This window comes from Paroedura picta, chromosome 1, assembly GCF_049243985.1.
Source record: "Paroedura picta isolate Pp20150507F chromosome 1, Ppicta_v3.0, whole genome shotgun sequence".
Taxonomy (NCBI): domain Eukaryota; kingdom Metazoa; phylum Chordata; class Lepidosauria; order Squamata; family Gekkonidae; genus Paroedura; species Paroedura picta.
This window is the reverse complement of record NC_135369.1, coordinates 19,589,346-19,605,055: the sequence shown is the minus strand read 5'-3', so window position 1 is coordinate 19,605,055 and position 15,710 is coordinate 19,589,346. Positions and strand designations below refer to the sequence as shown.

Genomic DNA, 15,710 nt, shown 5'->3' with positions numbered 1-15,710 from the left:
TGACCAACCAGACCTGAATTTCCTAAGCTGTTGTGACCTGTCACCATCCGCAGTAGGCGCCTTCTAGCCATTTTTTGGGTGGAATTCGTGCATTGTTATGAAACTGAAGCACATCTCCCTCGGCGCACAAAGACAATAGAACCGAGCACAAAAAAGTAATTTTTATCCCAGTTTGTGACCCACCTGCTGTTTGACTTAATCATTTTTATTAATATTATATAATTTGCCTTGAGTCTCAGGGAGAAACGCTGAGGAGAATAAACAAGCAAATAATAAAACCGCACAAAGTAAAACGAGGCGATCAGGCAGCACGCTCTGACCCGGGTGGCCGGTGACAGCCCAATTTTGTCATGTCTTTGAGGAGAGGCAGGGTCACCCGGGTGGAAACCTGGGTGGAAGATCTCCGAGGAAATCGAGGCAGGCAACGGCCAAATAACCTCTGTTTGCTTCGTGCCTCGGAAACCCTGTGGGCCTGCCGCTAGTCTTTTGCGACTTGACTGCATCCTACCATGACTAATCAGACAGCACAAGTTGCCCAATAAACAAGACGATGGGATCGGGGGGAACAAAAAGCTGAAGAACAATGCAAAGAAGAAAAAGGTGTCGTACGAGGCACCCTTTAGAGAGCCAGTGTGGTGGAGTGCTGAAGTGCGGTGCCTCTAATCTGGGGAAGCCGGTTTGTTTTCCCCACTCCTCCATGTGCGGCCAGCTGGGTGACCTTGGGCCAGTCATAGTTCTTTTAGGACTGTTCTCTTAGAGCTCTCTCAGCCCCACCTACCTCACCGGGTGTCTGTTGTGAGGAGAGGGAGGGAAAGGTGTTTGTAAGTCGCTTTGAGACTCCTTCGGGTAGTGAAAAGCAGGGTACAAAACCCCTTACAAAAAACAGCTCTTCATCTTCTTGCTACACTGTAGACTGCAAATTAGGATGCTGCCTTCTATTCGGGAAGGTCATTGGCCCCCTCAACCTAGTATTGTCTCCTCTGATTGGCTGTGGATCTCCAGGGTCTCGGGCAGGGAGGGGTCTTTCCCAGCATCTGCTACCTCAGGTTCTTTTTCCTGGAGATGGTAACTGAGGGCTTTCTATAAGCAAAGCACAAGCTCTGCCACTGAATTATATGCCCTGTCCTACTACCTCGGGTTTCTTTCCTGAATTGCTGAATTTCCTGAAACCTCTCAAATGAGGTTTCACAAAGCAGAGAAGAGGTGTCTTCCCTCGCTTTCCTCTTCAACACACTCACTGACGGAATGAGACCCCAGACTCTGTCATCTATTGGCATTCCAGGGCGGTGCTGTTTTTCCTAGCATGGTTAATAGCCCAGGCTAGCTTGATCTCCTCAGATCTTGGAAGCTAAGCCGGGTTGGTGACTAGCTGGCATTTGGACGGGAGACCTCCGAGGAATACCAGGGTCCTAACATGGAAGCGGGCAATGGCAAACTACCTCCGGACATTTTGGGGGGTTGCCTATTGGGGTTGCCCTCATTCAGCGGAGATTTGATGGCAAAAAAAGAGACAGAGAGAGGGATTGATAAAGAATAAAGAAAACATGACATACGAGTTGGCTTGTGACACCAGGGGAAGGCCTTGACCTCGGAGCCCTGTTTATGACTCTCCTGAGCAGGGGTAGTCAACCTGTGGTCCTCCAGATGTCCATGGACTACAGTTCCCATGAGCCCCTGCCAGCGTTTGCTGGCAGGGGCTCTTGGGAATTGTAGTCCATGGACATCTGGAGGACCACAGGTTGACTACCCCTGCTCCAGAGCAAGTATGTTGGCCGTTGCATAAGACCGGGTGCTGGACTAGATGGACCCCTGGTCTGATCCAGCAGCCTATTCTGACGTTCTTATGAGCAAGGAAGGAGCAGTACCTGCCTTAGGGGGGCCACATCTGGAATCTAAATTCCCTCCCCCATAGAGCAAAGACTTCCCCAAGGTCACCTCAAACTCCTCCGCTATCTTGGGTCCCTCCAGGAACAAGCGGGTGTTGAGACATTCCACTGGGCCGAAGTTGGCTGTGAATTCCTTGAACTCATCGAAGACCTTGGGGTACATCGCGGCGGAGAGAACGTCCTCCGTGGTGATCTCCTCTTCGTGCTTTTCACACAGCTGCTGCTCCAACTTCTGGAAGTCCATAGGGGGCAGGGAAGCCCCTGGGCGACCCTCGATGCGGGGCAGGTCTTTCAGCACCTGGGGAAGGAAAACGGAAGCCAGAGCGTGGGCCGGAGGAGGCAGGAGAGGCCAAGGGGTCTGTCTGAGGAAACCTCCCGATGATAACCAGGGAGAAGAAGAGTGAGGAAACCGGGAGTGGGCTTTAGTTTTTGGTTTAAAATTGTTATACGAAGTGGCCCTAGACATATCCGAGACTGAAATACCGGAACGTAACACAACTGTACCAGAACATACATTCTTTTCTAGATGAATCCATGACCCGTTTTGTTAAAAATGACTTCCTATCAAAGAACGAACCCGTTCTGAAAAATCTGACATTTGAGGTCAAAACTGATGACCTCCCACTGTGATACTGTCACATGGGCGTTTCCTCACTTGCCAGTGGACCATCACAAATCTCTTCCTCTGAGTTGCCATGGAGCTCATGCAGTTCAACCCCTGGTTACTAAGGAACCCCCCGCTGAGCTCCCATCACCCTAGTTGCCAAACAGCTCCACAGAGCCCCTCCCTCAGTGGCTAATGAACCCCCCAAGAGCTCCTGCTCCAGACTGTCAGGGAGAAAGGAATGCATTAGATATGACAATGTCTTCCTTCCTTCCCCTGCCTTCTTTCCTTCCTTCCCTCCTTTCTTGGTGGGTGAGGGGAGAGAGCTCAGGATTTTAATCTTGCTCTGAGCATGCCTGGACGGACTCGTTGCCCAAGACTGCAGGCAGCAGGGACTCTTTGGCTCATGGCGCATTGTCAACACATTGGGCCATTTATCTAACATTTTCCTCCAATAATCACTTAATTGGCAAGCATCGCATTTTTTAAAAAAGTCTTTTGAGACTTTTCAACACCAATTTAGCAGAGGTGGCAGAAAGCCTGAAACAGGGAGTCAATGGAAATCAATGGGGATTAGTAATCTATGTGAAGCTACGTCCCATGGAGTCTGGCAAGAAAAAAGAGGTGTTGTTGTTGCTTTTTTAATGCGGTCTCTGAAATTTGCACAGACTAGCTATACATGCTCATGCAAACTAGGACCCCTCGTTTCTGAAGAAATGGGCAGGATCCCTTTTCCTAATGGCCAAGATCCCTAACACGAATGGCTCAGGCTAGATCGATCTCAGCAGATCTTGGAAGCTAAGCAGGGTCAGCCTTGGTCAGTATTCAGATAGCAGATGACCAAGGAAGTCCAGGCTTGCTATGAAGAGGCAGGCAATGGAAAACCACCTCGTTTTGGTTCCTGAAAACCCGACGGCTGGGGTGGCCAGACTGTGGCTCTCCAGATGTTCATGGACTACAATTCCGAAGGCAGGGGCTCATGGGAATTGTATTCTACAGACATCTGGAGAGCCACAGTTTGGGCACCCTTGCCCTATCATCATCATCATCATCATCATCATTAGAATATATTTCCCGCCACTCCTGGCAAAGCCAACTCGGGTGGGTTACAAGATAAAAATAAAATACAATAAAATAAGGTAAAGGTATCCCCTGTGCAAGCACCGAATCATGTCTGACCCTTGGGGTGATGCCCTCTAGCGTTTTCATGGCAGACTCAATACGGGGTGGTTTGCCAGTGCCTTCCCCAGTCATTACTGTTTACCCCCCAGCAAGCAAGCTGGGTACTCATTTTACCGACCTCGGAAGGATGGAAGGCTGAGTCAACCTTGAGCTGGCTGCTGGGATCAAACTCCCAGCCTCATGGGCAGAGCTTTCAGACTGCATGACTGCTGCCTTACCACTCTGCGCCACAAGAGGCCCATACAATAAAATACAAGTCCCCTAAAACCCCCACTAAAAACACAACAATTAACAACACATGAAACCAGCAACAAATACAGTGGCAAACCAACCCCCCACTTTCCCTGCTGGTGACTAGGGGAGAACTGCTGGCCACCAGTGTTAGAAAGTGCTGGAATACCTTCCTTCCTTAGGGAGGGCCCACAGATCTTCTCTTTGCCCTGGCCTCAGCCACAGACCTGGTGGAAGAGCTCCGTCTTGAAGGCCTTGTGAAAAGTTGAAAGCTCCCGCAGGGCCTGTAGCTCCTCCGGGAGCTCATTCCACCAGGTAGGGGCCAGGACCAAAAGGGTTCACCATAAGCGAACTCATAGGGTTCACCGTAAGTCAGCCACAACTTGATGCCACTTTTCACCACCAATGGGCAAGAACCTGTGGCAGCACACAGCTCCTACTCCACCAGCCACGAAGAAATTACCTTGGACCGGAAGGGTTCTGGGAAGCCCCCGTGTGGGATGCCGATGTAGCCTTGCAGAAACCCCACCACAGAGGCCGGGAAGGACAGCTCGTCCGCCTGGGCTTCCACGTCCTGCCGCGTCAGGTTGTTCTGAACCATGAACTGTGCCAGGTCTCCTACGATCTTCGAAGAGGGGGTGACCTGCAGGGGGGAGGAAGAGCGAGGTGAGCTGTGAGGTCTTTAGTTGACAGAAGAGCAGCTGGCCTGAGACTCCTTAAACAGAATGTGGAGGGGTGATGGATTAAGGGGACCAAAGCTTAACCTACTTCTGAAACCGACACATGGAAAGTCTTGGGCACCTGGAAAGAACGCACTGCGAAAAGGGTTGGCAAACACATCACTGTCAGACTGGCCGTAGCATGACACACAGGTGGCCAACTCTGGGCTGGGAAATACGTGGAGATTTTGGGGGTGGGGCCTGCGTAGGGTGGGGTTTGGAGAGCGGCTAGATCTTTCTCCACCAGGGTTTTGTGAAAACTTGGGGTTTCTTGACAGCCCTGGCAGGGTTTCCCAAATGGGTGGGAGTTAATTAATTCTTAATATAGTTTAAAAATTTGTTAAACATTTATCGGGTGATAGGTATCTTATATGGTCATGTCAACCCACCCTCCCTCCCAAAATGGCCAATGATGGTCCTGGAGGCAGTGGGAAAGGGAGGGGGCCCTGGGTGGAGGTGTCCACGGCTACGGGAAGCTGAGCAGGGACAGACCTGCTGGCCAGTACTTGGATGGGAGATCACCAAGGAAGACCAAGGTTGAGACAAACCACCTCTACGACTTGATGGTGCTTTCCATCCTCATCCCCACCCGCTCGCCCTCCTCCCCATGGGCGAGAGGGGCTAGGCAAGCAGAGGGGGTCAGGGAGCCGAAGGCCCAGGGGCGGGCAGCCTTACCTTGATGAGATCCCCGAGTATTTTGTTTGCTTCCACGTAGGCCTTCTTCACCTCCTTGAACTTGTTGCCCAGGCCCATGCTGTGAGCCTGGAAGTGCAAGTTGGTATATTGTCCCCCGGGGATCTCGTTCTCGTAGACGTCGGCGTTGCCGGATTTCATGGTTGCCGTGCAGTCAAAGGGGGCGTAGAGGCCCCGAGCAACCTCCCAGTATTCACTGTAGTCGAAAACCCTCTCCATCTGGATCCCTGGTTCGGTGCAGGCGATATAGCAGTGAAGAAACAGGGATGACGCCCAGTTAGGCCCATGTGCTAGGTGGGAAACTGGAAGCCCTACACCCGCCCCTCCCAATACTATTATGTCTATGCTGTGGATGGGAAGGGCTGCCTGGAGAAAATGGCTGCTCTGGAAGATAGACTCTATGGCAGAGATGGCCAGACTGTCGCTCTTCAGGTGTCCATGGACTAAAATTTCCATGAGCCCCTGCCAGCACATGCTGTCAGGGGCTCATGGGAATTGTAGTCCATGTACATCTGGCGAGCCACAGTCCGGCCACCCTTGCCCTATGGTAGTGGTTCTTAACCTTGGGGACCCAACCCCAAGTGGAGTTGCCTGGCCCCTTCTGCAGGGTTGCCAGGACAGGTTGGTGGTGGCGGTGGTTGCTGGCGGCCACCACCGCTGGTGGGGCCATGGCACAGATCGCCTCTACATCGCCTCCAGATTGTTGTGCGCACGTGTGCGCTGTCCCCGCCATTGCAGTTGGGGTCATGGCGATATGGCGGTTAAGAACTGCTGCTCTATGGTATTAAAATCCATTTAAGTCTCTCCCCTCAGCAAACCCCACCTTCCCCAGGCTCCACCTCCAAAAACTCCAGGTATTTCCTATCCCAGAGCTGGCAATCCTTCTAGGGGTTGAGGCTGATGGATCTGCCTGAAGCCCCCAAGTGAGTGAATGGCAGGACCAAGATCTGAACCCAAGGCATCCTAATTTAAAGCTCAGTCGTTTAGCCGCTCCATTAGACCAGTTCCCGCCTCCACCCCAGATTTGAATTCAGTGCACCAGCCTCACTCCACCTGATCTCATTGCCACACATGGGATGGGATCCTCGGGGTCTGTAGGTGGACTAGTTAGAGTGCTGGATGCATCTGCAAGACCCGGGTTCAAATCTGCACTCTGCTACGGAAGCCCACTGGGAGACCTCGGGCCAGTCACAGGGTTGCTCAGATGGGGCACAGGAGAATGGTGTAAACTGCTTTGGGTATCCATCGGAGAGAATGGAGAGGTACAAATGCAACGAAGGAATCGACTCATCCCTGGACCTTGATCTGGCCACAAAACGGAGTCGGTTTCCGCACCTGTGTCATACTCGGTTCCTCGAGTGCAAGCCACCATCGCTCCCATGCTTGGCTGAGAGGTCATCCCAGACATCGAATCGATGGCCACGTCCACAACATCGGCGCCTGCCGCCGCGCAGGCCAACATGGAAGCCACGCCGGCCCCTGACGTATCGTGGGTGTGGATGTGCAGAGGGACGTTGGGGAAGTGCTCGCGTAGCGCCCCCACCAGCATGGAGGAAGCCTGCGGCTTCAGGACGCCGGCCATGTCCTGCAAGAGAGAGCAGGGGGAGGCTGAGGAGGGCGGGGGACATACAGGAACGAAGAGGTGGGAGTTCAGGGAATGTGGGTAGAGGGGAGCGAGGTTTCGGGAAGGGAGGAGCTAGTGGGTGGGGTGGGGGCAGCAAGTCTGGCAAGCCAAGAAGGGGGAGGTTGTGGGAATTCAGGGTACAGGAGGCAATGCTCAATTATGTGCTTTCCATACGGATCCCTATCCTGACACATGTTTGTGTATTTTTTCCCCCTAGTCATCCGCTTCTCTTTTTATCCATCTTTCTTCTCCTTTCTCTTGGACTTCCTGCTGTCCTGGTCCTTCTGCATCAGAGCCAGGTGACTTTATATTTGCTTTGTAGATCTTCACGCTGACTTTATATTTGCTTTGTAGATCCCTTCTCCTTCCGTGTCTAGGGGTAAAAATGCTTTCCCATGGGTGGTGTGGCATGTCGGGGCTGTGGGAGGAAGGTTAACGCCAGGCTGTGAAGCTAACACTGTGCTAGGACCTGGTCAAAGAGTCCGCGAGGTTCTCACACTTCCGTCATTCCACAGAACGTGCAAAACTGTACTGTTCGAGACGGCGTTTCTCAAAAACAGTTTAAAACTGTAGTAAGGATGAGCAGCCCAGGGGGACAGCTGCATAATGGAATAGTCTGTTGCGGTAATTGTCGCTTGCAGGGAGGCTTACGGAAGCCTAAAGAAATAAATATTGTCGGTGTCATCTGCTTTCACCGCATTGTCACCCATGCCTGTATTATTGACAGTTTACCTGCCTTGGCTATCTTGATGATCTCGTAGTGCTCTAAATCAGTCCTGGCTGGCCCTGGCTAGCCCAGTTTTGCCAGAGCTTGGAATCTAAGCAGGGTCAGCCATGGTTAGCACATCTGGGGGAGGGAGGAGACAGTTGTTTCTGGGCACATCTACACAAATGTGATTTGCAGGGAGGCTCACAGAAACCCTGGCGGTGCAGCTGATCTCCCCCTGCTCCCACCCCCATGCCATGAGCCTCTTTCCCAGGGGTAGTCAAATTGCGGCCCTCCCAGATGTCCTTGGACTGCAATTCCCATGAGCGTTTGCTGGCAGGGGGCTCATGGGAATTGCAGTCCATGGACATCTGGGAGGGCCGCAGTTAGACTACCCCTGCTCTTTCCCCTTTTACCTTGATGGCCAAGATATGAGTTCCAGCTTTGACCAGCTCCTCAGCCAGATTGACGTAATAATCCAGCGTATACTTGGTCCGGGTGGGGTCGGCCACGTCCCCGGTGTAAGAGATGGCGGCCTCCACCACGCCGCCGGCCTGTCCGGCTGCCTCCATGCCCAGTAGCATGTTGGGCAGGTAGTTGAGGGAGTCAAAGACCCGGAAGATGTCCATGCCGTTCTCCTTGGCCACTTGGCAGAACCTGAGGAAGTAAAAGGAGGGCTGTAATCATAGAATCATAGAGTCAGAGAGTTGGAAGACACCTCCTGGGTCATCTAGTCCATCCCCCAGGACTATGTAGGACACTCACAATCCTATCGCTCATCCACCGTAGCCTGCCACCCCCTTGAACCTTGACAGAATCAGCCTCTCCTATCCAGCCTCTGTTTAAAAATCTCCAAAGATGGAGAACCCACCACCTCCCGAGGAAGCCTGTTCCACTGAGAAACCGCTCTGACTGTCAGGAACTTCTTCCTGATGTTTTGATGGAATTTCTTTTGCATTAATTTCATCCCATTGGTTCTGGTCTGCCCCGCCAGGGCAAGAGAGAGCGACTCTGTTCCATCCTCTACATGGCAGCCTTTTAAATACTGGAAGATGGTGATCAGATCCCCTCTCAGTTGGCTCATCTCCAGGCTAAACCAGGCACCAAGAATTCATTGCAGTCCAGCGGAATACTTTTCTCCTTGTCTCCCAAGACAAGAACTTGTGGGTAGGGATGGGCATGAACTGTGTGCCAAATTTTGGGCAGATCAAGGTTTGGGAGATGATGGTGATAATAAATGATGATGATAATAAATAAATGTACATGGTCCCTGAAGAAACCTCTCAGCTTTTGGGTGCTGCCTGGAAAACAAAACCCACCTAGGAACAATGGTGTGAAAATGCTAAGCAGCGGAGGGGGTGGTGTTTTCCAGCCTTGGAAACAGAAATGGGGACCCTCCAAAGCTTGACAGGCACTGCCAGCTGCCAATAACATGGCCCCCCTTCATCACAAGGGGACTCAGGTGCAGGACCCTTTGTTGGTGCTGTGGTTTTAGACGGAGAGGGTATACTTGCGAAAGAGCTTTGGTGCAGGGCGTGGGGGGGGGTTACTCAGTCAGGGTCCAGGGGGCTTTGCCCTGAGTTCCTCTGTGCTGCGACTCTGGGTTTGTTTGCTGCAAAGGGTGCACCCACCATGCCTTAGGGCAGGGGTAGTCAACCTGTGGTCCTCCAGATGTTCATGGACTACAAACGCTGGCAGGGGGTCATGGGAATTGTAGCTTGACAATTTTACTGAGACCCGGTGGGGGGGGGGTAGTTTACTCCTCTACTCTCAACCACTGCCCTAACGCTCTCTGATCGCTATGGTAATGTGTAAACATTCCTTCAAAATAAGATACAGACATGCCACAACAATGAACATAAGGAACATTTTATTTTCATGGAAATTTTAACTCATGACAATGACAAATCAATGGGAACCCTGAGCTTGTTTCTCTGCAACGAGATAGTCCCATCTGGGAGTGATGGGAGACAACGACACCCAAAGTGTGCTGTAAAGGGCCGGGGGGGGATGAAGTAAAGGGCCAGGGAGGGTGGGGGAGAAGGCATATTTCGCGGCCCACCTCCAATTAGTCGGCGGACCATGTGTGGTCCGCGGACCATGTGTGGTCCGCAGCCCACAGGTTGGGGATCGCTATTGTTGAGGATTCTAAGGAAGGAATGAGAACTCTCTATAAATGGAGACCCAGGTCAGAGAAGAAGAAGAAGAAGAAGAAGAAGAAGAAGAAGAAGAAGAGGTGGTCTTTATACCCTGCTTTTCTCTAGTCTCAGTGGCTTACAATTGCCTTCCCTTCCTCTCCCTGCACAGACACCCTGTGAGGGAGGTGGGGGGAGGTGGGGTTGAGAGAGCTCTGAGAGGACTGCTCAGTGAGAACAGCACTATCAGGGCTGTGACGAACCCAAGGTCACCCAGCTGGCTGTGTGTGGATTAACCACTTCACCACGCTGGCTCTTTGAGCTCTTTCAGTATTTGGTTACATTCAAATTCCTGAGGATCTCAGTCTTTTTGAGAAGACCAAAAGCAAACCCCAAATGAAATCCCTCATTGTGACTGAGAGGGAGCTGACACCTAAGCGAACCTTCCAGTGGCCATGGTTAGTGTATTCCATGCTCCTTATCTTGTTTTTTAAATATCATCAAGCCTTTCTTTTTTAACCCAACCCTTCTTCAAACAAGCCTTGGATTTCTTTCCCTCATTAGCCTCACAAGAATGTGATGAGGTGAGACTGAGGAAATTCAGACTTTTCCCCCGAGAGGCTCATAGCACAATTCTCTACCATATGCACTCGGCAAATAGTTAGATAAGCAAAATCTACGTGGACCTTTTCCTTTGTTTGCAAAATGGACGCCCCGTGCTGCAGAATCTTTTTGCAAAGCAACGTTGGCTTACTTGAAGACGGAGTTGTCCGGGTAGTTGGTGTAGCCCACGGCATTGGCTCCTCTCAGCAACATCTGGAAGGGGATGTTTGGGATCAGCTCGCGCAGCTCCTGCAGCCGGCGCCAGGGGCATTCGTACAGGAAGCGCATAGCCACATCAAAGGTGGCCCCTGAGAGCACGGGGACGAAAAGGAGAGAAACAGAGAGAAAGGTGAGCATCAGTAATGCAGTTCTACTGAGAGAGGGGTTCATTGGAGGTGGGGTTGAGTCCTCCACACCTGTTCGGAATTCCAAGCCTTAGGTCCCCCTGCCTGGAATATTGCAGGAGAGTGCTTTACCCTTCATAATACAAATCTAGCACGGATGAGCTGGGATCTCTTGTCAGAGGCAAATCATACCGGGAATATCTGATTTCTGGCTTCTCTGTTTTTAAAGAAATTGGCAGTCAAGCTTCAGCAAGATCTATGCCCTTCCAGCCATCACTCTGCCAGGTCTTGGTGTCCAGTGAATTTTGGCTCAAACCACCCCGAGGCTGGGAGGTAGAGACCTTAACCCAGGGGTAATCAAACTGCAGCCCTCCAGATGTCCATGGACTACAATTCCCAGGAGACCCGGCCAGCGAATTCTGGCCGGGGCTTCTGGGGATTGTAGACCATGGACATCTGGAAGGCCGCAGTTTGACTACCCCTGCCTTGACCGTTTCCACATTAGGAGACATACCTTGTTTTGGCCTCGCTTTGGATTTCCTTTGGATGCTGCAAGTTGGCTCTAGCCTTCCCGCATTTGGGCTTTTCCTACCTTCATTTCCCAGGCTGAAATCTGCAAAATGCTTTCCGCACTGAATCCAACAGAGGCGGCTTCCCATCAGCCTTCACTCCCTTCCCTTTCCCAAAAAGTGTGTTTTTTGCAAAATGGTTTCTGCTTGCACCTTTTCATTGCACCCTTTAATCCCACCATTTTGCACCCTTGATCATCTCCCCTCTTCCCCCAAATGTCCTGAATGTAATAAAAAAAAACCCTGGGTTGTAATGTTATAACATTATAACGTTGCTGTGCAAGATTGTGCAACTATTTTAAACTTAGAAACAGCGTTGTAACATGATCATCCCCCCTTTTCTTAAAAAGGTAGATTTTTCAGAACGGAGGAAGGGGGGAGGGAGGAAGGGGGCACAGAAGATGACGAAGAGGAAAGGGGTGTTCCCAAACAACTCAAAATGGTGGGTGGGGGAAAAAACCTGATTGCACGCATTTCTGCATTGGGCAGCCCCGAATTAGACCCTGTTAGACCTTGCTTGAAAATATGAAATCTGGTTTTCTGGGGATTCCTTTGCAGAGGGGCAAGGGAGGGGGCAATTTCAGGTCTGCGCCTGAAGAAGCAAGTTTTAGTGTGAAAACGGACGAAAAAGATTGACCCTTTAAAAATGCAAATCCAAACAATATTCCTAGTGTGGAAACATTCCTCTAGAGAAAAGGAGGAAAGACTGTGGGCTTGTGTGATGTGCTTTGTGTATTACTAGAACCACATAGTCCATCAATCGGAACAAGTAACAAAACCTTTGGTTTGACTAGCCAAAGTGACCAATCAGAGACAGACACACAATGGAGGGGGACGTGCGGGACTGGCATCCCTCACCACAGAGTTCATTTGAAAACCTATGAGGGAGCAGCGAGGGTGCAAAGAAGGCTGTCTTTTCTGCTGCCGACCATATCTGCTGAATCCCCTCCACTTAAAATTATTTAGGATCGTTCAAAATTTGATGGATGACTACTGGAAACAGTGATTTGTCTGTTAACTGACTTTTCCTTGTGAGAATCTTTGTGGCTAAAATCACTCCGGCCCAATAAGAGTGTGACATTAATTTGAGGACAGAGCAGGTTTCAGAGGTGTGGGTATCGTCACCTCATCAAGCTGTTATGGGACAGATTCAGATGGATCTTTCCAACAGACGCTGGCAGAGTGTTTGGGGCCGTGAAAAACGCCATCTGTATTGGAGATCCTTGTCCATCCTGCCTTGTAAAATCTGCCTGGGAAAACCTTGGGTGATCCATTCACTGGAGCCAGTGAGTGGCCGACTTTAATCCGGTGAACTGGATTTGACTCCCCACTCCTCCCCCCCATGAAGCCTGCCTGGTGACCTCAGGCCAGTCTCCGAACTCCCTCAGCCCCACCGCCCGTTGTGCAGAGAGAAAGGAAAAGGCAATGGTAAGCCACTCTGAGACTTCCTAGAGTAGAGAAAAGTGGGTAGAGTAGAGAAAAGTAGAGTGGAGAAAAGGGCTTCTTTCCATCCCTTTGGAGGAGGCTGTGATTGGACCATTGATTCATTTGGAATATCTCTGTGTCACCTCTTCCGAGTCCTGCTCAATTAAAACCTCCAGTGTTAAAAGACAAGCTGTTAAAAAGCACAAGCCATTAGTCACCAGCCGCATAAAAATTATTCATAAAGTAGGTGGTGGTGGCGATGGAAAATGCCAAGTCACAACTGACATGTGCGGACCTTGTAGGGCTTTTAGGGCAAGCGATGATCAGGGATTGTTTGCCATTGCCTGACCCTGCATAGCACAAGGGACTCCTTTGTTGTACCCCCTACAAATACAAAGCAGGTCCAACCTTATTTAGCTTTCAGGATCTGATGAGATCGAACTAGCCTGGTCCACCCTGTTCAGAGCCTACACAACACAGCAGACGATTATACTAGTGAACTCAATTATACTATAGTATACTAGTATACGATTATACCAGTGCAGTGGTCCCCAACCCCCGGGCCGCGGTCCGGTGCCGGGCCGCGAAGGCCTCAGTACCGGGCCGCAGCATGCGTGTTTGCGGCCCCGCACATGCCGGCGTCCCATGCTGGCGGCCGCGGCTTCCTCTCCCCCCCCCCCTCCCAAAGCAACAACATGGCCGGGCTGCAATCTTGAAGGAAGCAATCCTTTCTTTGGCCAATTATGTGAAGAGCTTGGGGGGGGGGGGGAAGAAGGCCAAGTGAGCATTGCTGCGAAAAACGCTTCCTACCAATTCCATGTGGGAAGTATATATGGGAAGTGCCACCGTTCCTTGTATGAGCCTGTGTGTCATATAGCATCAAGGCTTTCCACACTGGCCTCTCCCACCGGAGGGTCCAGATGGTGGCGGCCCATTTGAGGACTTTTTGGGCAGTTGCCCTGCAACAAGCCATTTCCCCCCTTCTGGGTTTTTAAGAGAGTTCGTAAAACTGTTTAGCTTTACAAACAGACTTTGCTTGTTTTTTATTCTGAGATCACACTTTATTGATATTTTAGAGGTATATGTGGTTTAGGAGTTGTTTTACCTGCTGGGCTTGTATATTGCTATAATCATCTCTCGTGTAAACTGCACTATGTTTATGGAGAAGGGTGGGGTAATGGTATCTTGAAGAAAGATGGGCCAATGGTGCATATCTTATGGACCGTACACTGGGATGCCCGGAATGTCCTAGTACAAAGCTCCACCTGATTGGCTATAGGGTTGTCAGCCCTATAGCAAGAGGCCTCCCACTGACAGCTACCTTCAGCCCCCCCCCCCCCCCCAACACTCCAAGTGGCAGCAGGAGAAATGTTTTTAGAAGGGGACATTGCATGCACTGTTACATCGCTAGCAGAGGGAACCATGGAGTTTTTGGTGATTCTTGAGCTACCCTAGATCACTTCCTGGTAGTGGCACACGTGATGTCACATCCCACCGTGTCCCCACCCCTGAACCACTTGCCAGTCGCTAGGCCACCTTCATTTGCTACCAGTCAGGGATTCTAACTGCATCCTTTAAAAATGCCCCGCAGAGTTTCCCCATGGCTAGTCATAATCCTTTCATACTTGTCTTTTACAGATGAGATTGAAGACTAACAGATTATTTGCCCATATTTGGAAGTTCATAGTTCTTCCTGCTTTATCTTGATCGGTAGCTTCCAAACCTCTCTGAATCCTGGATTTGCCTTGAACCTGAACTGCAATGGAGTCCACTGGAGATACTTAAACTATACCTCATTTCCTTCCTTCCTTCCTTCCTTCCTTCCTTCCTTCCTTCCTTCCTTCCTTCCTTCCTTCCTTCCTTCCTTCCTTCCTTCCTTCCTTCCTTCCTTCCTTCCTTCCTTCCATCCATCCATCCATCCATCCATCCATCCATCCATCCATCCATCTATCTATCTATCATCTATCTATCTATCTTCTCTCCCTCTTTCTCTGTCAAATATCTTCTCTTAAATTAGGTACACCAATAAAAAAGGCCATAATTTTGCTTGATGTGACCCACTGTAAGGCTTAGCTCATGGCCCCATTTGGGGTCGTGGTCCACTAATTAAATACCAGCAATGCAAATGGCACAAACACCTCCCCACTGCACACCATAAGAAAAGAAAAACACCCAGACATCATTCTGCATTTCGAAATGTGCATCCATCCACACCACTTTCTTAGATATCTGGGTTGCCAAACAATGAAAAACATAATTAATCCGTTTGCCCTTTGACGCAGTTCCCTGGTTACGTGAATATTTTTAGAAACTCAGCACAGCCACCTTGTTGAGATACCGAGCCAAATGTGAGATGACTTGCAATTTAATAAACCCAAAATCAACGCCATGCAGGATTAAAGGAAAGGGCAACCTGAAGATCCTGCCCTTTCTTCGATATCGTAGTAAACAACATGCAGCACAAGAGTAATAAGAATAGGCTTGGAGAGGTGACCAGCTAGATGGCAGTCAACAAAACAGCGTGCTGGCCCATTGTGTCCAGTATCATCTACTCTGAGGTCCCCAACAGGGGGCCAGTGGTAAGGTGACCAGACTGTCCCATTTTTGGAGGGACATCTGGGGGTATCTGGCAAACTGTACTTATGTTGAAATTAAAAATATATATATATTACAATACTATTTTTGCGTTTGATGCGTTCTATGAAACTTTTTGTTGCTCCATATAGACCAAATTTTTAATCAAGAACCCCCCCAGTCAATGGTGTCGCGCTTTACCAATGTTAAAATCTGGTCACCTTAAGCACCATGGCACCTACAGACACCTTTTCTGGTACCCATTGTTGGGCCAATCGGTGACATTTCCGCAATAGGGCTCCTGATTGGCCACTGGAGATCAGACTGGCCATGTAGATTGAAATAATCTAGGGTTGGTTCTGTTCTCTCTCATTCCCCTTTCCCAGTGTATGGGAAAGTCTCCCCCAAGACTTTC

At 50.3% G+C, this 15,710-nt stretch overlaps 1 protein-coding gene across 11 annotated transcripts in view; it reads right to left on the bottom strand.

The window, feature by feature from the left end:
• PC (pyruvate carboxylase) overlaps positions 1–15,710 on the bottom strand; it is a 444,838-nt gene that overhangs the window by 7,221 nt on the left and 421,907 nt on the right. For all 11 annotated transcript variants that reach the window (XM_077324995.1, XM_077325044.1, XM_077325023.1 and 8 more), the window contains 6 exons: positions 10,535–10,691; positions 8,062–8,302; positions 6,651–6,900; positions 5,298–5,542; positions 4,367–4,546; positions 1,936–2,184 (listed from right to left, as the gene is read on the bottom strand). In XM_077324995.1, the coding sequence (XP_077181110.1) occupies positions 1,936–2,184; positions 4,367–4,546; positions 5,298–5,542; positions 6,651–6,900; positions 8,062–8,302; positions 10,535–10,691 (1,322 nt within the window). The remainder of the gene's footprint in view (positions 1–1,935; positions 2,185–4,366; positions 4,547–5,297; positions 5,543–6,650; positions 6,901–8,061; positions 8,303–10,534; positions 10,692–15,710) is intronic.